The sequence below is a fragment of the Varroa destructor genome, unplaced genomic scaffold (assembly GCF_002443255.2).
Source record: "Varroa destructor unplaced genomic scaffold, Vdes_3.0 BEIS01000002.1, whole genome shotgun sequence".
Taxonomy (NCBI): Eukaryota; Metazoa; Arthropoda; class Arachnida; order Mesostigmata; family Varroidae; genus Varroa; species Varroa destructor.
In genome coordinates this window covers 10400990-10424132 of record NW_019211455.1, presented here as the reverse complement: position 1 = coordinate 10424132, position 23143 = coordinate 10400990, and the positions used below count along the sequence as shown (strand labels likewise).

The 23143-nt window shown below is 39.7% G+C and overlaps 3 protein-coding genes across 9 annotated transcripts in view; 1 reads left to right on the top strand and 2 right to left on the bottom strand.

The window, feature by feature from the left end:
* LOC111245429 (diacylglycerol lipase-alpha-like) overlaps window positions 1-12254 on the top strand; it is a 37733-nt gene extending 25479 nt beyond the window's left edge. For all 5 annotated transcript variants that reach the window (XM_022793798.2, XM_022793795.2, XM_022793796.2 and 2 more), the window contains exons 6-13: window positions 228-390; window positions 1150-1392; window positions 1730-2014; window positions 2472-2743; window positions 2840-3419; window positions 3792-4056; window positions 4451-4698; window positions 5263-12254. In XM_022793798.2, the coding sequence (XP_022649533.1) occupies window positions 228-390; window positions 1150-1392; window positions 1730-2014; window positions 2472-2743; window positions 2840-3419; window positions 3792-4056; window positions 4451-4698; window positions 5263-5376 (2170 nt within the window). In that variant the 3' untranslated portion in view covers window positions 5377-12254. The remainder of the gene's footprint in view (window positions 1-227; window positions 391-1149; window positions 1393-1729; window positions 2015-2471; window positions 2744-2839; window positions 3420-3791; window positions 4057-4450; window positions 4699-5262) is intronic.
* Window positions 12255-13323: 1069 nt separating this feature from the next.
* Window positions 13324-18660, bottom strand: Arl6 (ADP ribosylation factor-like 6). 3 transcript variants are annotated; one of them, XM_022793802.2, is made up of 3 exons: window positions 17204-18658; window positions 14728-14878; window positions 13324-14289 (listed from the first exon to the last, which is right to left on the bottom strand). In XM_022793802.2, the coding sequence occupies exon 1, from the start codon at window positions 18250-18252 to the stop codon at window positions 17692-17694; it is 561 nt and encodes a 186-aa protein (XP_022649537.1). In that variant the 5' UTR covers window positions 18253-18658; the 3' UTR covers window positions 13324-14289; window positions 14728-14878; window positions 17204-17691. The 3 variants fall into 3 exon arrangements, with proteins under 3 accessions (XP_022649537.1, XP_086837663.1, XP_022649536.1); XM_086981537.1 differs by lacking the exon at window positions 13324-14289 and having other exon boundaries at window positions 14601-14878; window positions 17204-17624; window positions 17827-18660; XM_022793801.2 differs by lacking the exon at window positions 13324-14289 and having other exon boundaries at window positions 14601-14878.
* Window positions 18661-19264: 604 nt separating this feature from the next.
* Window positions 19265-21880, bottom strand: LOC111245432 (uncharacterized). Its single transcript, XM_086981543.1, has 3 exons — window positions 21486-21880; window positions 20769-20992; window positions 19265-20530 (listed from the first exon to the last, which is right to left on the bottom strand). Exons 2-3 carry the CDS (start codon window positions 20987-20989, stop codon window positions 20464-20466), a joined length of 288 nt encoding a protein of 95 aa, XP_086837669.1. The 5' UTR covers window positions 20990-20992; window positions 21486-21880; the 3' UTR covers window positions 19265-20463.
* Between the last annotated feature and the right edge of the window lie 1263 nt (window positions 21881-23143).

The following is a 23143-nucleotide window of genomic DNA, read 5'->3' as shown; positions in this document are numbered from 1 at the left end:
CTCCACATCCGAGGCTTTTCCAAACACTCACTCGACGAACTTGCAGACAGCTTGAAACACGTTTGAACACGAATTTCGTTTGCAACACGCATGGGCTCAGCGTATACGGGAGAAGAGGTGGCACCTTCAAATGCACACTTATATATAATCAACTTTTCTCCCCTTTGCTAATGCGTCTCTAAGTCTCTGTTGTGTATCACTGCTGTCGGTTCAATTGCTCTTCTTAGATGTATATGCTGTCTGTGGAAGCGAGACGCAGGTGCAGGTGGAGCCAATCGGTCTATCGTGATCGAGGATAACTGCTGCCTCTGTAATTTCGCGGCGCTCAACCAAATGCTCATGAAAAACAACCCCAATGTACAGGTCATCTTCGTCAGCTACCATGTTAATGCAAGTATCTTTACCGTAGAAAAAATTGCGAATCGAGTAGTGTCTCTGGAATGGTACAGTGGTAACATATTTGCCTACAAAGATAAGGACACGTGATAGTCTGGACTCCAAGCCCGAAGTAGACGCAGTTTGCTTCGAGCTGGAAACAACCAGCTGTTTAAAGTAATGCTTATTTCGAGCCTTTACAAACGAAAAACTCAAAACATGTATTCATCTATTTTTGTAGTGGTAAGAAGCACGTTTCAGTGTTATTAACGCTGGTCAGCTAAGTACCAGAAGAGATGATGCCGCGCGAAGTCAGCTCACTGTCATCTCTGTACGTAAATGAGGTGCGGTCTAGGTGGCTAGTGTGTATCTATTTAAGTACGTTGCCGTGGTATCATAAGGATGTGCCATAGCTGACCCAAATTTCAGCATCGAAAACGATTATTATAGAATGTGGTACCGTACCGTTGGATAGGTCTTTTGGAGAAAGCGTTGGCTCAAGCTTCCAATGGGGCAAACCTTTGACGCTATGCCGAAGAGGTTATTCCGAGAACTTGTTTACACGAGAGGTATAACTAAAAGTTTTACAAAAAGATATAGAAATTAGAACATTGAATTCATATTAATTTTATTACCCTTGTTCGCAGTGAAATGGCAGAGAGTTGACTTGTTTACATATTACGTGTACGTAAAAAATGGCCTCGAAAGGCCAACAGGCATTAGAAACAGATTTTTCTGCTAATGATGAGCGTATAAATCACGTGCTTATCACAGGTAAATGAGACGCCATTCTTAATTGCTTTGGACCATGAGCGGCGAACCGTAGTGGTGAGCGTCCGTGGGACTTTGTCTCTACAAGATATCATCACCGATTTGAACGCCGATGGCGAACCGCTTCCGGTTGATCCACCTCGGGCTGGCTGGATGGGTCACAAGGGGATGGTAAAGGCGGCCGAGTACATCAAGAGCAAACTCGTTGACGACGGATTACTTAATTACGCGTTTAGCTATAGTTCGGTATGTACATTATACGTAAGTTCTCATCAGTGTCCACCATTTCTAGCGTTTTCTTAAATGACGATGACTTAGAGAATACTTACAGTGGTAACTGACTGCTTAAATATAAGCTTGCTACATAAGACAACTCAGTCACCCGAAATGATATTTGTAATACATTAGAATTAAGTTTTGCCCTGGCCTATGCAGGCTGTCGCTCTAATCATCTATAATATGTGTCGGTAGTGAACGCGGTAGTTGTTGTTGTAAATGAGAACGTGCTAATATGCAATAACAGACAGAGAATTTTAGGCGGGCAAATCTGACCCGATGTTAGTCTTCTATTGTCTGTCTCTAGGATCGAGGAACCTCTACGTACGACCTTGTATTGGTCGGCCACTCATTAGGAGCCGGGACGGCTGCAGTTTTATCGGTCTTGTTAAAAAAGGCCTACCCAAATGTGGTATGTTATTCGTATTCGCCGCCTGGAGGAACCTTAAGCATGGCCGCCGTCGAAGCGTCAAAAGGCTTTATAACTTCCGTGGTTTTGGGCAAAGATGTCGTGCCACGCATCGGTCTCCATCAAATTGATGCGTTGCGTAGCGATCTTATGAACGCGATCAGTCACAGCAATGACCCGAAGGTAAACGATCGACGCGTGTTCATATCTACTTATCGAGCTATATTGTCAGTTACAGATAAATATAAAGCTAAAGACTGTAGAGATCTGTTAGCTAGTATTCGGAGGACGTTAGCATTTTCTAACACAATAGAAACAATTTTTATCAACTAGAACACAGGTTTGCTTGTTCCATGCTTTTAGTAAGAGTCAGAGTTATGCAACCTTGTTCAGAACGCGGCATTCAGTTAAAGTATTCAGTATCTATAATTCGCTTAACAATCTGTAGTCAAAGTAATCTACCCCTTCCATAAGGCTCAAAGTTTTCTTTGAAAACAAACATTCTGAAACCTAAAAAGGTGCGGTTGTTTTAGCTACTGATAATATTTGAGATTCGGGCTATGTTTTTCTCCTCTGAAAAATGTCTTCTGTTGTACAATAACCATTAATTAGTACACATTTCGATTATGGCTCTCCACAGTGGAAAATCATAATGGGTGGTATGATGTGTTGTTCTTATGGAGGGGAGCCGGCAGAAGGTGACCAGCTAGCAGCGCAGATGCTACACGAACGATCTGGGTTGCATCATTCTGAGTCGAACATCACGCTCAATTGTTCAGAACCGCTTTTCCCACCAGGCAAGATCATCCATATTGTTCGTTCACACCCGAAGAATAACGCACAAGTTGGCGGTGATCAGAGTACGCCAGCATCAGGAGAGGGCACACCTCGAACTGAGAAGAGCATGTGGAGGTTAGTCATTGAGTGTTGAATTGATTGAATATTTTACTATTATTAGTATTATAATTAGGACCGAGTGCTAACGCTTCTGTAGCGTTGTTTTCACAGGAAGCTAGGATTCAGCTCTGAAGAAGAACCTGTCTATCAAGCGTTATGGAGTGACCCACGTGACTTTGACAAGGTATTGGTGTCACCGTCTATGATTCAGGATCATATGCCCGACAAAGTATTAGAGGCGTTGCGAAAGCTTCTTACGAAAATTGGTCCGGCCAAGCCAAAACGTGCGGTCCCGTCGAGAACGGACATTCTAATGTCCCTGCACGGAGATCCACTGCTTCTGGACCCACTCGAGCCGATGATGCCGTCGGATGCTGATGGGCTAGCGCCTCCCGAGACGCTCGATGGTGACGAACATTTCGCCGAACGCGTTCGGGCCCTACAGAGTGCTCGGGTCATTACCAAGCCACCCCAATTTGAGGGCGGTTCATTGAGTTCATTGGGTCTTTCCCTTGGGGGCCTTTCGTTCAAGGCTCCAAATCCAACGGGGGCCCCACTGGCGTCCCCTGAAACACTGAGTGAAGTTAGCTCGGTATCAGGTTTTTGCGCCGACACACGAGGCCGGCGCTCGTCTGTGATAGAGCGCGTACACTCCGACCTATTGGTTACTGAGCAGTGCGACGTTCCCTTGGTAAGTATCGCAGATTACTGATCACATATTACCCTATGGATGTTGTCATACGAAAAGAATCCCAATTCCGTTGGCACATGCTACTTTTTCGCACGGTTCGATAAGTTAAAACAATGGTGTTGTCATATGATCGTTGATGAATTAGTAAATACCTTCTGCCTGTACAGAATTTTTAGAGGGTGTGTGATAACGAGCATTACTCGTGCTTCACATAAAATTGCTTTGATTTAGGGTTTAGGCAGAGCTATATATCTAAGGCAGAGTGACACGATAGAGATTTGACAACTGTTGCATTTTATACGAGCTCTTCGACTCCTCCTTGACTAGATTCATGTTATGATTATTCGTTTCTATTTTATTGCATGCAAGCAGTACATGAAACGCGATTTGGTAGCCATCGGAGATGGGAGTCCCAATCCAGAGGAGGGTAGTGCAGCCCCATCGACGTGTGGAGAGGTGGGAACAATTGAAGTGACAGATGATTCACTTCCCTTAACTCCAGCAACGTCAATTCTTAAAGCCGGACTTGGTGGTTCCCCGTCCGTTTCCGTCTCGGCATCTTCGCCGACATCTCGGCGATCGCCCGTTAAAAAAGTTCGCATCACATTTGATGCACCGATCAACGATGATGATCGAGGTAAGTATGGCTTGAAATCATATAAAGCCGCTCTATTTAGCAGGTTGTCAAAAAGTACAAACTGCTTGTGTAGAATCTGCTGCAAACGCAGTGTAGATAATTAGAATCATTACGTTCATCTATATTTCAATACGAGGCAGCGTATCCCATTACCATGTTGTTGCAACTACTGTTATTTTCTTTTTTTGTAAAGTAACCTAAGCCTAGCCGAGAAAGGTCCATCCATGTAGGAAAAACATGGTCTTTTATTCAAGTTTGTGAGTAGTATAAATTGACAAAATATCAGAACATAGGTGTAATGTGCATAGTAGGTTATCAGCCGTGTTGTACCCAAGAATCGCTTAATTACACTGCTCTAATTAATTCTTATTGCACCGGCGACACGCCTTTATAGGTGTGTCCCCTCTGACATGTCAACCTGTTACTGAGGCGGAGGACAATAATACGGGCTGTGACGGAACAGAAGCCGAAGCCGAAATTGGCTGGTTAGCGTCATGCTCATCAGATTCTCCAACAACTGAAGATGAGACTCAGCTAACCCTCGAAGAGCAGATGGCGGTTGTCAGGACGTTGCCACTGCCCCGAGAACAGGATTACGATAGTGATGTCGATGAGACGGCCTCGGAACGAAGTAGTTCGCAGGTACTGTCCAACTACGTGGACGATCTCCAATTGTCAATTGAAGCTTCGTTACGATGAAGCTTATCTTCAAATCGTTTTCGTGGACATTGTGTATACACACAATACATTTACAAGTCGGACATCTGCTGAGCATCTATGTAGTTCCACTAACGTTTGTCATGCTTTTAAAAGAAATCTTTGGTTGAAAAATCCAAAAATGTTTTTCGTCAGCCAATGGAATTCTTGTTTCGAAAATCAGAGCGCAGACATATAAAAAAATCTTTTAAAACAACATTTGATTTTCTATTATGTCATTCGTTTGTTTCGCCGATGCTAAGCGTTATTCCTTCAAATTCGAAAACGGGAGCAGAATCTAGACAATTTTTAGAAATATCGTTACGTTAAACTCCAAGTTCTCGTGCTGTACCGCCGTTATGAAGTCTTCGTATATCGAACGTATATCATACGTGCTCAAGTTTAGCATAAATGACGCTATGCTTCTCAAGCCTCTATAGGGCACATCGAAACGAAATGTCTATAAAAAGACATGGAAACCTAACGCTCAAATGTCGTTCAACTTTGCAGATGGCTTCAAGTTCGGTTGTACACCCACCAGCAAGGCAGTATTACTATTACGACTATTATGACAATGGAAGCGATAACATGAACACTCCTGCACCGACAGAAAGCGCTCTGTGAAATCGCACACTAACTAAGGGCATTGCGACGATGCGTTAAGTTGTACTATAATACAGAGGGGCATAGATATTTGTGAAAATAAAGGATTAGAGGCAAATAACTGAAAACCTAAAGGACGTCGCCGATGTGAGTACGCGCAAAAGTGAAACAATATGTGACTGTATTGGAAACAATTCAATATACACGTTCAAATGAAAAGAAGAAGGAGTAAAAGCTGAGAGGGGCGAGATTAGGTAAGCAGGTAAATCGAAACGTCGCCAATAAATGTAGCGCACTTATTGGCTAATCAGTTCAAAAGCACGGTTCTCCGTAATCTTACGCTCATTACGTATAGCCGTACGTAATAAATTCTAAGAATCTTGATGGAAAAATATGAGAGAGAAAACACTCTGCGGCAGAGCGGATGAATTAGCGATCCGTTGAAATGATTGACTTTATATCAATTGTAGCTATAGACGAAATAAATAGGCCAAAATGGTGTCGAAGAAAAATGCAAAAATTGGACATAACGAGGAAATAGAGCAAAGGACGTAGCAGAAACGTAATTGGAAAATTATCATATAGCCTGATCACTGATGACTAAAACAGGCCAAAACATTCCTCTTTGTACATTTACATATACAACCGTATGCTGTTTCCTGTATTATGAGAACGTTCAGAACGTAATCGAACAAGCAAGCTGAACTTTTGTTATTGTCGAAAAAAAATGATACATAGAGACTTACATACAGTGTGTCTGTTATCAGGCCGCTAAAAGTTTGTTTTTGTGAAAATGACTCTTTCACTCAGTTTGATACTCCCTCCCTTAAAACGTATCGTTATTACTATGACAAATATAGATACATCTGCCACCGTAGTAAAAGTGACTTCGTGTGCACCAAGACACAATAAGATCTCCTCTGCGTTTAGGCGTTTCACGCACTCTGCACGTCTCTAGAAGGGACAGTTTTTTTTTTTTTTCCAAAATATCCCGTATTTACCGTCATATCACAATACTCTTATACAAAAAGTCTTAGTGTTGTACCATTCCAGTACTTGCATCTACTTACTAAGTCACAGAATGTATTCCATTATTGATAAGAGCCTTGCTAATATTCTCATACCCGTGCATCAATGTATAATACATTTTGGTATCGCGTAATATCTACTCGTTTACGTAAGAAAGAATCTCGCCAATTGCAGATTTATGGAAGAGGATGGAAAAAAAATGAATGTTTAATTCACAAAACCTTTTACTAATTGGCCTAATGGCCTTAATATAGGATGCGTATAGCAATTATTAGCAATGACGAAATTCTGTCAAGAACCCTGCTCAAGATTGGCTCAATGGGTATGAAACTGTGACGATCGCAAATTAGCTTTTCTGAGCGACACTCTACCAGATGACAATGTCGGAATATATATATATATATATACCTCGACATTTTCACGTTTTGGTCCAAACAGAGCTTTGATCTGGTGATACTTTTTCTAGGCGCTGCGTAGATGTTACGCTTAATTTTTTCTTGATACTTAAACGAGAATAAATTTAAATTTGAATTTGAATTTGTATAAGTTCATCATCAAGTGCCTGTACCGAGAAAAAGCCCGCACTTTTGTCCCCACTTTGTTTCTCCCTTTTGTACAATTGCTTGAGTTGTATGAACAAAACAGATTATGCTATTGCTATACACACGGCTATAGATTTATGAACTTATGGCGGATTTATAGAATTATTGGTCATTGTCGATCTCTCATACTGTCATTGTATTCAATTTTTGTATTAGCGTAACTTTGTTGCACTAATAAAGAAGTAATTGTGCAACTTTGCGCTAGAAGTTTATTGTGATAAGTTTGCATTGTATATCGAGAACCAAGCTGCTCCATCATCGAACTGTGACGCTTGCATACAAATCACATTGTTCTCAACGCATTTCATTGTCGTACAAATGACTGAAACCCACAGGATACATAGGTCTGTTACAGATTTTGGCTTTACTGTTTTGTGACAGTTTTTGGCACTACGGCGCCGTCGAGACCCATGACAACGGCTGATGTCAGGAAGAAGCTGCTATCACAAGGACACATTTTGCTTCTATAAAACCTTATAAAACAAAAACGGAGACGCATAATGCAAATATTAGTATTCGCCTATTTGCTTCCATCAAACTATTGCCATGTCACGCGATACTCATGCCTCCTAGGATAAATGCCGTTTAAAAGTAGTACGGCGAAAAGCAAAAATTTTCATTTTACTCTTGTCATAGGGGACGCGCTAATTGAAATTAGACGCTAGCAAACGCGTTAACAAAAATAGTTAAAAAAGATAACGGAATCAATATGCCGGGACCATCAAACCATCAAGTTTTGTCGCCGCCATTGTTGACGACGACGACGGCGCCGCCGCCGCCGCTCACATCAACTGTGCACTCTGTATACCTAAGGTTTGCGTTGTGTTTCTTATAGACTACGTGTTAACGTGCGTTGGTAGCTCGGCGACAATGCACTAACATGAAACGTTTATTGAATTACTCAAATAAGAAGTTTTGTAAAAAGACAGACAAGCAGATAGAGAAAGAAATTGTGTGCGTCTTAATCGTCTAGCAACTGCGAAGAGCTATAGAGGACCAGGGGGCGTAGTACACCTGCCCTAGTGCTGTTTCTGTTTTTCTCTTTGATCAGACTCTTGCGAGCTCCTGCTTAAGAGTTTAGGGAACACGGCGCTCAGTTCGTCGTCAAAGACGTATACGTGTACTTGAATGTGAGCGGAATTGTTCTTCCACCCGGACATCAAAAATTATATTGAATTATCTTCATACCGTCCGAGTCGATCAACGTGCAGTCTGTAGCGGCCTTCTGATGGTATACTGTAATAATGATAGGATTCCTGCATTTCGAAGTCTCGGAGCTAATGTTTAGGGTTGGACCGCACAGGAACCGAAAAGTCTGCTATCTTACCCGGTTTGATCCCCCATGAATGGCCACAAATTGACATCACTATCATCCTGTTCAATATGCTAACTAAATATAAATGTAGATAGCAGTATTACAGTAATTACGACAAACTTCTGCTTCTTAACACCGCCCACATAAAGGGTCTGTTCCACTCGATGAGTGAGACAGCAACAAATCCTCTTCAAGGCCGCTTGATAGACGCTTGTTAATTGTCACTGCGTTTCATCAAAGCTGATTCAAATGAACGACGCTATACATGCAGAAACCATATTGTTCGTTGCTATGGGGCACTGCACAAGGGAAGCATCGTTACCAAGATGTCGACTTCCATTAACACTAAGCCTATTCCACTATTAAGACGCTTCAGCATTTAAACACTCGTAATGCACATGCACAGGAGCGGAACGCTCAGAAAATTGTTGCGGCGGACAGTTTGACCGTACCGTCATTTAATATAGATAGATAGATAGATAGATAGATAGATAGATACTACCAATGATGACACACCGCCATGTATCATCACACAGCGGGTTACGACGCGAAGGAGAGAATACAGAGTGAAATATATCCCATTTTTCCACGCTGCTCTATACATCGAGGTCATTTTAGATGATGGAACTAGCGGTAACAAAGATGGTGACTGCAACGCTAAAAGTGGCGATCATCATTAATTGTAACACCTAAATATATAAGAAGTGCTTCTATACTTATGTAGAATAATATTCAGTGGCGCTTTTATGAACGGAGTCTCATTGGCCGACAGCCGAGAGAGACCAAATTGAAACTTGCAAGCAAGTGACGGTTGAGGTTGACTGTCAGCCTTAATCCAATTTATGGTTGTTTTCTACCCGTTCATTACACGGAGCACGATTTGCACGTGCTGCAAATGCCCACATAGGGCAGGACCTTCTCACACATTCGTACCGCTTTAGTCATAGTTGAATAAACTGCTTTTCAGTGCTTTCGAGTAGCTGCTTTGCCAGTCATCATTCATCAAGTGAATATAATGATTCTCCTGTATCCCAACGATTCATTCTGCCCTCGAGTGCTATCATGCAGATACACCATGATATATGGATCAATTTGTGCTGCTATTATTGCGCATATTACTCAGATGGGCGATGGGAAGACCCACACATACGCCAAGGCCATGGTATCCATTTGACGAAGCACAAAAAGGACGAATAGGGGCAACGGAAGACGAGCCCGGCGTCGTGGGGAGAAATGTCGTTTGTTCGCGTCCCATACAAATTAAGGCTAGTTACAAGAACGGTATGGTCATCATTGCCTTCCTAAAGTAAATACCAATAATGATGGGTACAATAAATAAACCAGGATATCTACTCAACAACAAGCATGTAGAACCCAGTGAGGAGGTTCAATCTCATGATAACATTATATGTATAACACAAGGTACATACTATTATGAATGATTTTGTATGGTGTGAGCCTCGTTATCGTTTTAATGTAGGACTACGATATGAACTGATAGCGAAGTCGGTGATTATGATGATGACCGTATTTGAACGGGGCTGATGAGAACGATTAACTTAAAAATAAAGGAAACAGAAAAGGCGTCACACATGTTTGCGTGCCACATACATACTTGTTTAGTAATCGACACTAAGGAAAGACTATTCAATTGTTCATCCTCATGTACACGATATCTGACGACAAACAAATGACATGGACTAAGAGCAGCGACAGCAGCCACGAAAGAGAAAGCAATATCGATGTGACGCGAACAGAGACAGGAGCGCTAACAATAGTAAGAGCAAAAAACACTGAAAAGAACACACATACACGCATAAACAAATACATCGAGAGAAGCCAAGGGTCACAGAAACTACTTGGGCTGATCGTAACGTTTTGAGATGTCAAGCTGCCCGCCTAAGATTCCTGGGGTCTCAGTGCGCTCAGATACAGCTTCTTTTGCCCATCGAACCCCCCGAATTGCAATAGTGGCCCCAACGACGGCGGCGGCGGCAGCAGCACCAGTAGCAAAAAATTGGTTGGAGAAAAGACTTGACCGAACAATCGTCCTTACTCGAATCCTGTTATGTTCTTCCGTACGAACTTCTCTCGTTTTTATTAATACATGCGCTAGCATTTATCCAACTATAACGCAAAATTTCAGACCGCGAATTCGGGCGCCCACTGAACGGACCAGGGCCTGACTACGTTCACACATACACACAAATACATCCAATATAACACCATATAATAAAAACATGCTGGTTTTTGCATTGGAATAATTCCGCGACAGGCACAGAACACACGGGAACCTCCGTAATTGTAACAGTACCAAGACATGTAATTGCTCGTATTTCTCATAACTTCTCCTATATGACATATAGATAATAGCGATGCTGATAACAGAACCGAAATGAATCATTATAAAGAAGGTAATGATGTTGTGCTCCGAGTGATGGTATCTGCTCGTTGTAATGTACTTGTAGAAATAACATGAAGCAAAAAAATGCGGTGACGGTAACGGGGCTTTTTGTATTGCAAGCGTATCTGTATCATGGATAGTTCAGGCAGGCCTATAGAGATTGCGAGGATGTCAAAATTGCCAAGGCGAAAAAAAGCTTCAAATTTGGCTATGTTTTCATTCTCTTATTACGCAAGACAAGGCGAGTAAGGATAAATCATTGAGGTTGCCTTGTCATTTACAATAATGAGAATTTCTTATGCCCCAGCTCGATAAACGAACATATGGTAACAACGTTCTGGTAGATGAACGGAGGCAATAGCTTAAATAACAGAACTAATTTGCTTAGAAAGGGATTAACATGGTCAATGACAATACTAAAAAAAATCTTACTAATAACAGAATCGGGAAAATGAGAAATGCACATTTAATGCAGAATATATGTATGTGTATATATATAAAATGTAGGACAAAATGGGCCAGAAGGCTCCTAGGTCCCGCTTGTCTCGAAGGGAGGAGGAATATGCAAAATTTTTTTGGGCAACAATAACAACAACAACAAAAAAAAGATTCCACAGAAGGTCAAGAGAACCTACATACATTTAATAGATATTCCTATGAATAGAATTGAGGCCGAATGCGGGTAGACGACAAACAGAAGCAGCTATTGCTAGCGACAGCACTAGCAAGATAAAGGACTTCGTGTATACGCATGAAAAAATCTGCTATGTGATGACGAATGAATAGGCCAACGCCAAGTTGAATAGGAGTTGTTCAATAACTGTCAAAAGAGAACAGAAATTTCCGCAATAAAAAATAATGATAAAATAATTAAAAAGCGATAGCTCTTTGCAAAATTTACTTCATCATTATAATAGTGATGTACAACTGTCACAACAACAATGGTGGTACACCAAAAAGATGGTACGAAACTAATAACATTAACAGCCAACAACCAAAGTCAAGAGCATTATGAGGCTAGTAGATAATTAGCCACCATGTTATTATGACCATTCTTTTTGTAAACATAAATACAAATATATATAATTAATTGTCATACAAAATATGGATCTTGGTGTTTTTGGTTGCCACAATATATAATGATCTGTAAGTTTAATTGGCTTCGCCCCCGGCTAACAAACGATATATATATATTGACTTCACTCAACTTGTTCGTGGCCTTCGGTACGGCTCTACAATGTGATTACCTTTAGCGGTTGTTAGGGTTGGCCAAGTGATCTATCGATTCTGGGTTGACGCACCCAATTGTTTAATTTTTTTTAGTGAGAAATAATTGCGCATGTTAAGGTTGGAACGCCAGCGTTATTTTTTCGTTTTTTTCTTAACGAATCATTACAGCTTCCTCTAAGTATATGTGTATATATTATATTGACGATTGATATGTTTGTTGCATTGGCTTCCAGGATATTATCTTTTCCTCTTTTATGCTAGATAGCTGTATATGCTAAATTAAATGAAGCTAAATAGTTCATGATGATTTTTTTGATGATTTTGTCATGTTTTTTTTTGTTAGTAAGAGATTACATAGACTTATTTAAATTTTTTCGCTAAACATAAACTAAGGAAACATTTCACAGAAATCAACTTCGATATTTATTATTACTTTAAAAAAATAGTCGAAACGTATTTTATCCATTGTTATATAGGCAAATTAATATAATCAGCAAGTTACGTAGCTTTCACTCAAAAATATCACCTTAATGAAGATATACGTATTGTGTGAAGCGAAGGTAAATTTATAGATTTGCGTAAAGGAAACTTTTTTACGTAGAACACTAGGTTTATTGTTTTTTTCATTTCAAGTGGCATTAATCAATCCAAAGACTAAGATTTAGTATATGAACATGTGTCGCGTGTCGATTGAGCGCATCGAATAGTACCATCTCTGCATAAACTTTCATGTAAAAAAAAACACTTAAACGAAAAAGCTACCATAGCGCCGAAACATACATTTTATCGTAAGGAAGTCGAATTGTGTCTTTACTGTACCCATCCAGATTAATCAGCTGGCGTAGGGAACTGCTGTCAACGAAATGTTACCCTGCATAGAAGAAATGTTTTTTATATTTTTTCTTGAAGAATCTTTTAGAAAAAATCATTAAACCACATTAAAATGTTTATCATATTAGGCACTTTTCAACTGACATTTAGCAGAAATTTGTTTAGAAAACACTCAAAGGTAGCCTGAAACGCATTTCCACCGCACTCTGAGCGGGACGTGAACGCTGTCATTTTTTGACCACCTTCATGACGAGTTTTCGCCCTTCGGGGAGCTTTTTCAATGTTAGAACTGAGACTCGTGTGTAGAGGCATGCATATTAGCTCGGCGAGAGCTTTCGATGAACGAACTATATTAATATTCAATCCCTATAATACCAGTAGTAGAAAAAAAAACAATTCGACAAGAAGTTGGTGCATTGGTGCATGAAGTACCTCAGGCCCCACAACCATCCCGCAGACATGAATGAGGAATTGCTGTACAGGCATAAAGAAAAAAATTACATATTTGTAAAAATTAAGATTATGCTTCAGATTAATGGAAAACATTTTTTTTTTTTTTGAAAAAAGTACTCATTGAATCGACTTCATTTCGATAGTTCTTTGTAGATCTTCTGTCATGAAACTAATGAGCCAGCCCAATCTGAGTACACTCCGTGATCGATTTGGATCGGCCAAACAAACAAATATAAACAAATAGATTAGTTTAAAAAGACCGATTGCTGATAAGGCCACTAAAAAAAAAAAGTATATTTTTTCACTAAAATGATACAATTTATTGAATGAAATTATTTTAGCTGTCAGGCGCAGCTAGTAGTTACAATCATTTAATTCCAGAACATTTGGTCCCTATAGTATCGATACTTCAACGCAACGCTGACGCGGCTTATTGATTGTCAAAGTTATTTATACTGGATGTTCTAGTTGTGCGAAACAATTTTAAATTTAGCCGAACCCCGTTGGAACTGTGAAAAAAACATCACTTTCGAATCAAAATTGTACTTATTGGTACATTGGTATTACGAAATGGTGAATTTTCACGTAAAAACTTACCTTGATTATGAGCAAAAAACATCAGTCTGTACAAGTATCACTGGGGTTATATAGAGCAACATTCGAAAACAAATAAAATCAATTGTCACTGACTAACAACAATTTATTGTTTAGTCAATCCCAAAGACTCACCTTTACCTCTTCGCTACGTACAACCCGATAATATTTCATAACCTAGGACCTATGGCAAAGCCAGTGATGTCTCTAGTTGGCGTCTAAAACTCCAAATAAAGCTTTTAATTAACATAATCTTACACCGCGTTTGGTAAATTCAATACTTAATTTCCTTTTCCAAGGGTAGTTGATGTCCTTAATTCGCGTTAGAATCTTTCTATCCTGTTCTTCTTTAAGCCTTACGTTAAATGACAGGCATTCCGGAAGCCGTTGATCGCCAATTTTGCCTGTTACAGAAACGTTGCACGGTCAACCGATGCGGCCTTCTGGTGCGGTCGGTTGCATGCCAGCGTGATGTTCTATAGTGAAATAAATTTAGAAAAACACGGGATTTGCACCATCCTCCATTACGGACTCGTCATACAAGCATTCACAGTTTTATCGAGGCCATTATTATATTGTACGAGGGAACAAATATAGCCGATTTAATACGAACGTGAAGATGGTGGCTCTTATACGCATTACAAAGCAAAGGTTGTTGATCAAGATGTAAGCCAGAGCGTACCACTGCCAGCCGAGTGAATTTCAAGCCTTGCGCTTGACTTTCTACGGCAAAATAACATATACGGTGTTCTCAACCTAACCACTGCCAAAATGAAGATACGGCCAATTAACAAACGTAGAACTAACACTTTATTCATTATTGTCATATGGTTGATCAGTTACTCTATTTACAATACTATAAACAAGGGAATCGATCGGGCTGTAAGTCAGATTTTATACAAGCACATGCTCACATGAACGAAACCGCATAGGGTCAGATCGAGAGAGAGCCGCCTGCACTATAATGCGGGCTGGCGGCTTCCAAACCGTTTTGTAGCTCAATCGCAGTTGTGATTGATGGCATCGATACATCCAACGGATCCATCCGGATTGCCAGTTGCATTGCTAGAATAGCCAGACAAAAAGCAAATCTATACTGCAAATGCCTCACTTGAAATAGTCAATCGGTAATTTTACTACCTAAATACAGTACGGGATTTGTATAAAGAACTCAGCACGATCGTTTCGATTCTTCAAATAGATTCCTTACTACTACTACTGCTACATATATCATCAAAAACAGCTCCGTTAACACTCGTGTGCATAATAATATATAGTATCATTCTTAAAATGGCTAGTTTTTTTTTTTGCTAGACACTGTCAAGATTTTAAAATACACCTAATTATATTCGAAATATGTTATACTAATGTATAAATAGAAACGGTTTCTCTTTTATCGCGAGACTGGAGCGCGACGAAACGCCATAAATCTTTGTATTATATTGAAGTAAATCAAAGAATGATCCAGCGTACGTGCGTACCATTGCATCGTAGAAGTAATACTTTATTAATGGAAGGAAAAACTTTTTCGCGTCCGAGCAGCATCGTCTGATGTAAGCATGAGCCCACAGCGGCGAAGGCAATTAAAAATACAGAAATTAATTTTCTAGGCTATGGCGTCTAGGGTTATGGTTAAATAACAACCTAACATCAAACAAAGACCTCTGTTGAACTTTACCACGCCCAAAGTCCAAAGATTACTAATGAATCAGACGCCACCATATCTTATAGTTGTGGCTCGTATTATGAAATCGACAGCCGAACACCGGAATTTATTAATGCTTCCTACCTTTTGAACGGCGCAAAAGAACATCATCACAGAAAGATATATCTAAAGTAGATCTCAGGTATTTATCCACTGTTTGACTTCGCTCTTTAATCAGCGGAGCTAGACGCTGAAATCTTTTTAATATCATTAGGTTTACGAAATGGTTTTGTATATAAAATGAACCTAATACGGTATGATAATTCATATTATGATAGAAATTATAATAAACCATAGAAATTTAACAAATAAGCAATCTAATATATATACATATATATATATATATAAAATCTTTGCTTTGACTTTGTCCAGGATAGAATGCACGTGTTTTTAAATACAAATATAAACATCTACTTGTATAGGAAATAAGTTGTAAGGCAATTTGCATGAGGCAACAAGTGAGAGTTAAATCTATGCAGAAGCTGAGAAAATTATTAAATCCATATTGCCGTCGAGTTTCGGTGCGGATTCATACAGATTACAAATAAGGATCTTTTAAAAACTAAGTTGTTTTCATAGATCGAGCTTTGTATCCGAATAACTTACCCTTAAAGACGACGTATCTTAATCGTACATAATAATTGAATTAGGATAATTTTGATAACTTGAGGGGTCTTTCTCGTTATCAAGAACTGGCAGGACGGTTATTGCAGTGGGCATATGTTCCAAACAGGTTTTTTAAAATTTTCTCAGAGCATAGTATAGATACACCGTAAAACAACGATTCCGACTATGCTTTCACAAATCATTCTCCATTCGAGTATTGAAAATGCTGTTGGCTAACTAATCTCTCTAGGCATTCATAAAGGAAAACGCATTTCACAGTTCAGCCATTAGAAAACGGATAAAAACATTACCTCTCAGCGTAGCGGTGACCATATTGAAATCTCGAGAGTAATAATAGATATCAGTGAGTTATTATGATACTACTTTGTATCAATAATAGGCTGGTTCGGGAAATCGGTCAGATCTCATTCGATATTATAGCTTGTAATGAATCATGAGATCTGTTGTTTCCTTATGTGGAATCGTGCTATCGCTGTGGTCTACAGTTGCGCTAAATCCATGTATCAGTTTCGTGCCTGAAGGCTAAACGATCGAACATGGCCTTGGACTATGCGTAGTCATAACATGAACACTCGATGAACGGATTACCTATCCACTTTTCTACGCTTGCTTTTCCTTCCATATTTTAGAATAGTTTTTAGTTTTTTCACGATAACCCTCTAGTAAATAGTCATTAATGGGTGCTTTGAATGAAACTGGATCATGCTATCGCAAGATAGCTCAAGCCGTATTTCGAAAAAATCAATTTATGCACAATAGATATGCTCGTCTCATTGCGAAATTCTGCCTCGTTATAATCTGACAGCTAAGTTAGGCCAGCCCCGCTATAATCTATGACTCGATCACGGGTAACGAGTGGTCAACGTTGTCCTCTTCTATGAAGTGCACCGAAACCGTAGTAAACCATTGCTCAAATAATGAAAAGACAATACCTACAGTTCTGTGAGATCTGTGCCAGATGCTTTACGCTAAAATTTGTTTGATTTCACTAAGCAGACGACTCCAATACCCGTTAATTGAGAAGAGTAATAGAGAAACGTATTTGTTGTGGGAAATACCTGATCTGTTCAAGCGGCTCCAGGGATGATTGTAATGTTTGGTTTCTGGAAGCAGTCGAGTCTCGCATGCAGAACTTCGTCTATTTCGACCGGTGGCGCTACACCTCCATAGCCCCTCCAATACCACTTGTTTATTTGGCTATATTTATTCTGCTTACGCCTAAGTCGGTACTTCTTTTCCGGTTTTTTTTTGTTTCGCTATGTGTGTTGTGTATCTTTATAAATCAATTACAAATGTTAAACGTAATTAAGGTTAATGACGCTTCACAAAAGGTGTCTAGTAATTATCTAATGAGGCTTCTTGGCGGTTCTCAAAAAGATCGCTGATTTTTGCAGGAATAAGGGTTTTCTTTTCGAACCACACATACACACGTTAAGCTTATATGAACTATCGTCTCCAATAATGTTGAAAAACGCCGATCTGTAATTTAACACATAATCGCACGGCTCCCAATTAGAATGAAGATTTTTTAATTGCTCATCATGATTTATGTGAGGTTCGCTTGTATCTGTTCGCTAAGCCATTCCAGACCTTCACGGACGCCCTCGCCTGTAAGCGCATTGGACGAACAGATATGCCAGCTTTTTGTGCATAAAGTGTCGAGACCAAGTGCGTGCGATACCTTGACGCTGGACAGCGCGTCTTTGAGATCCATTTTATTAGCAAAAAAAAGAACAGGCACCTGACGACCCTTAATATCTTTGTGTTGAAGAAGAAGTTCAAGTTCATCTTTGACAACTACCATCCTCAGTGCATCGGTAGAGTCGATAACAAACACTACTCCCTGCGCATCGTGGTAATAATGTTCCCATAGGTTACGGTATCGACCCTGGCCGGACATGTCAAATGCCGTCAAGCTAAGATTTTTAACCTTGAACGTCTCTACACTGAAGCCGATTGTAGGGACAATTTCAATCGATTTCTGCTCTTCCGGTTTAAAATGATTTAAAATAGTGGACTTTCCGCTATTATCGAGACCAACTACGAGCACCGACGCTTGACGCTTCCTAATTTTCAAGAACACAACTAAACGGTCAAATAAACCCATTGTGAGGACGAAAGCAGGCAAGTACTTGGTGACTGGCGTATTTCCTTGTCCAGTTATCACAGCTGGGTCACAGATCGAATTCGAGGTTTATAGCTGGTCTTGCTTTTCGAAAAAGGTCAATCGAAAAAAATACTTTGTACTTTACAACCTCGACAACGATAGCAGTTCACATGATCATGAAGGACACAAATGCTCCGCAAATGCAGATAACCTCTTGAGCAGTATCTTTCGCAGACGGCTTGTTCGATTTAGACGTTAGTTCCAAGGACAGCAAAGTAGGCCCACATCACAAAAACTCGGCTGATGAATCTGAGTCAGGAGTCGGGACGTCGGGCTTATGCCAGACGCTTCGATGGCTGAACCTCAGTGTGAGCAAATTATATTCGACATTGACCTGATAGCAGTAAGAACCATCTCAGTTCGAGTTGTGATGTTACCATAGTTACGTCCAATTCAAAATCTCAAAGAGAGAAAGAGCAACATGGGCCTATGTTAGTATGAAGCGTAGAGGCGACCACTTAATTGGGGGCTTGGTTTAAACCGGCAGAAAGCGCTGCCTCGACGACGCAACATCCAGCTAATCTAACGTGAAAGTTAATTAGTCTATATCAGGAAATTGAACGCTAGCTTCGTGTAGTACGCCGCGGTTATGGAGATGTAGCCCATCTGGAACTAGATTTGGCGGTTCTGTTACGTATCTTATGGCGTAGTGTCTGTTATCCGCATGGTGTTTCGAAATGATCACGATACTTTCATCAACGGAATTGATCTGATCAACGTATCTAGTGAACGAAAAAGGAGTGTTTCTATTTTAATACTATTTAGAATAGAACTTTATAACTCCTCGCTGTTTCCCAATAACATTTTGTATTCATTTCGAAGCTCTCAGACGATTGCTGGTTTGTTCTAGTGATAATCGAAGTGAGTATTACGACCATATAACTTAGACGCAGAAGTATGAACGTAAGAATTTTGAGTGGCTTTGAGTAACAGTCGCCTTAAAGAACTTAACATCTGATATTTCTCGTGCTTAGAATAATTATGAACAGTTAGCTGTGGGTAATGTATTGGATACTTTATAAAATACACATATTTTGAGGGGTGTCTCCCGTCGTTTTTTTTAATATTGTTCACAACGCTACATTATGTTCACATATATATATATATATATATATATATATACACATTTTTCGAAAAACTATAGTATTATTTAGTAGTGTGTTAACTTTGTGTGGTCCGATGACATCGAGCCGGTGCTTCGTATCGTCATGTTTTGAAATCTACTGATTTCCCATTTTCATTAATGCCAGATTATTTTATGCCAAAAGGATAACAAACAAAGAATAAACAAGGCGTTAAAAAGTCAATAGGCTACACGTTTGAAGAACAAATAGGACTTTGCAGTTGTTCTAACACGATGACTACGGTTTTGTCAACTTTAAGAGATATTTGCGAACGGCAACTGGTGGCTTACTAGTCTATCAGAATTTCTGTATCCTCCGCGTAAAAATAAACGTTCTTTTATGAACTTTCAAAACGTAGTTGATGCAATCCAGTAGAAAGAAGGTGGATAATTATTTCATTAGTCCACCAGATATATACGTAGATACAGTCGATATTCAATGATCGATTAACAATAAAAGTATGTGTGCGCTACAATAGATTCACGTAATTTACGTCAACTTATAAATAAAGCAAGCTTATAATAAAGAGTACACAACATTAACTCAGCTTATTATTCATACGTTTGGCTGTTTCCAAACCGCGGTGCAGTTCCCGCATAAACTAATAGGCTGCGTTACGTTAATTGTGAGAGGAGAAAAAGCCTTTAAATGAGAGCAGTTTCCGTTGCCTGTTGTTACGTTGTTTTGGCAGTGGAAGGCCTTTTTGAGCCGAAGGTTCAGCTTCGTTAGTTTTTAAAGGCCACCAGCTTCATTCGATTAATTTCAGATATCCATTCAAGAAACCAAAGAAGTCCTAGATCCTTACAAATAAGTGTGATTGCAGTCACACACCACCGTCAGCTAAATTGATATCCCGCGCCTGTCAGTAACAATTGAGCATCGTGACGAAAACCGCTATCATGTGTCTAGCAAGGTATCTGTCTAGACAAACAACATAATCCTGAACACTTCGAACGGCGTTTATCGGGTGACGACCGCAGAGGCAAATAAGGCCTAGTAGAATGTCGCATCTGTTATGTCCTGATCATCACCAGCCTCCATGCCAGCCATAATCCCAGCCTCCGTGCCATCCATGTTCTTTCACAACCCACGCTCTAAAAAGAATTGAAAGAACAACAGCTTAGATCGGAGAACAGACGCAATGTAAGCTATAGCAACGCAAACGTGAATCTTAGTTCTGTTCTCACGCGTACCTCACTAGCAGTAACACTATTATGTGCAAATTAGCGAATTACAAACAAATTAGATAAGCAATCACAATTGCCGAACTAATGGCCTTCGCTATTTTGAATTGCAAAAAACCTAGCACCTGAGAATATGGTATAAACTTACGGTTCGTGAAACTTCTCTACCCAAACCGTGTGATGGGGTTTGTGATGTTTCGCAATAGCGTAACCTGCTACTCCGCCAACGGCTCCACCTATGAGAGCTCCATGGAAGAGGAGTCTCAGCTTCTTTTTAATTAGCTGCTCAGATGGTGTCACCAAGCAGGCGACTAGAATAAGAATGGATAGAGTTACGCCGACTACTCTGGAACCTCTGGCTGTCCACATATTCTGAAATCGGAAATTTAACACAGATACATATGTTTGAAAATCATGCCAAAAATCGCGCTGCTTATCTTAGGATTGGGTCTGTTGACAAATCGGGGAAGTTAAATTATCACAGAGCTCGACGCATTTCAGACCCAATCTCTGTTTTTAATAGACGTTGAGCCGCTGATAAACTTATTGTTGCAAAAGATCTGTCAAGATCTCATATCTAAAAGTAAGCAATTGACCTAATGCATGAGAAGCGACTGATATTGTAACCGAGAGAAAATCGGTTACAATACCAGTCGGTTTTAGGGTTCCGAGTAGTAATGGATCTTTTTTTCGTTACGATAAAAAACACAGATATAAGAATATTCTACAGTGGCCAAAATTAGTTGTGTTTTTAGGAAAAAAAAAAACTTTTCCCTTTATGCTTAAAAATGGACCATAACTACGATAAATATTTAAATGCGAACGCTATCGAACACGTAATTTGTAAGGCACAAAACCGACTTACTAATGTCGCCTCTTTGGAACAGATCGTTGTAACGCGGATCGTTTGCGCAAAACGTTTAGCATATCACTGTTCACGTTTCGTTGGGGATCATGAACCATCGGTCGCCCTTTATATGAACTGTAGCTTCATCAAATGCCCTCTTACTGTTTGCCCACTCGCCTGCGTATTGTGTATTCTTCTTCTGATCTTCTGTGGCATCTTCGGAAGGTTTGCGCCTTCTGTTAAATAGTTGTCGGCCCCGTACTTTTGGTGAAAATATTTCTAACAGCTTTCACATCTTTCTGCCGCTGTATTCCTTCAATGATACTATAGTATTTATGCAACCATATAGTTCCTAACGGATTTGTCCCGATATTACAATGCATATATATTAAGAATTACATATTGGATGACATGTTGAATGGAAATGATTCTACCGTGAAACAATCTGCCAGTGCCTGGTTACTGCTTTTTAAATTTTTTTCTATTCAGCTTCATGTCTGCATAGTAAAAAGCTTATTTCAACACAATGTAATCTCCAGAGGATTCAGCATTACTTTCGCAATAACAGTCAATAGACGGCATGAGCAAAACATATGCATATAAAATGACGTAATTCGACAATTTATGTTTAAAAAAAAGTAACTATTATAACTTAATAATTTAGTTCAATAGTTGTCATAGTGCTAATGATTGATGCCGCAATCTTTCTAGCGCATTATTGATCGAGGTCCGGTGTACTTCTATCTTCGAGATAAGCTTGAAAACGTCTCTTACCCATGGTGTAGTAACTACTTCGTTTGCAACGCCCCATTTCTTGTTGAGGTTCCCATTGATTGCTTTTTTTTTTTTTTTTTTTTTTTTTTAATGAAATAGACTGTCTGTAAATGACTCATAGCACAACACGAATCCCTAACAGGTTATTTGTTCTTGTAAGCAAAGGTCCTCAGCTCGTAACTAAGAATTGGGCTAAATCTGCTCTGGGGCAATTAGATTTCTTTTGTTAGTACGCGTATATATAGTGATAGAATAAAGAAAAAGCTACACCAAAATACTTTGTAAACCCGATTTTGACAAACCTGATATTTTTACCCTCAGTCACAATCAGATACATGATTTTTAAGACTAGTAATTAAATGGAGTTTAAAACAAACACAGCAAAATGTCACTAGTTTAAGTAAAAATCACAAAAACCGCTATCAGAACTCGTTGGACAGCACCATGTTTCAACCTTCCCAAACGCTAGTCTTGCTAGAAATGTATCCTAGTCTAAATCACACCTACTTACAGATTTTGATGGTTTACGTTTTTTGAAATACTTCACTGAAGCTGGTCCGCGTCGAAACCCCTCGATATCAATTGAACACAACTCAACGGCAGCTACAAATGTTACTCCCTACAACTGGTAATCGGCCCATTAATAGTTCGTATCCATTAATGATCACTGCTTTCTCACCCATGACCATATTAGTTTCTCCATTCATCCGTAGGTTCTCGAAGTAAATAGATAGCGGTCAGTTTTTGTGCATACAAAGCCTCGTAATCACGAGAACTTAGATTAAGGGTATAAGCGGGTTAAAGCCAGCATTGGATACTCCTTTGCTCAATCCGTGAAGTAGCCGAGGTATGGCAATGACGTCTGGCATCGTCTCTAAGTAACAAGACTGCGTGCTTTCGAT

Coding starts and splice junctions, on each gene's coding strand:
- Arl6 (XM_022793802.2), bottom strand. CDS start 18,252: ATGGGTTTATTTGACCGTTTAGTTGTGTTCTTGAAAATTAGGAAGCGT.
- LOC111245432 (XM_086981543.1), bottom strand. CDS start 20,989: ATGTGGACAGCCAGAGGTTCCAGAGTAGTCGGCGTAACTCTATCCATT. Junction 20,531..20,768: donor GTAGAGAAGTTTCACGAACC/GTAAGTTTATAC, acceptor AATTCTTTTTAG/AGCGTGGGTTGTGAAAGAAC.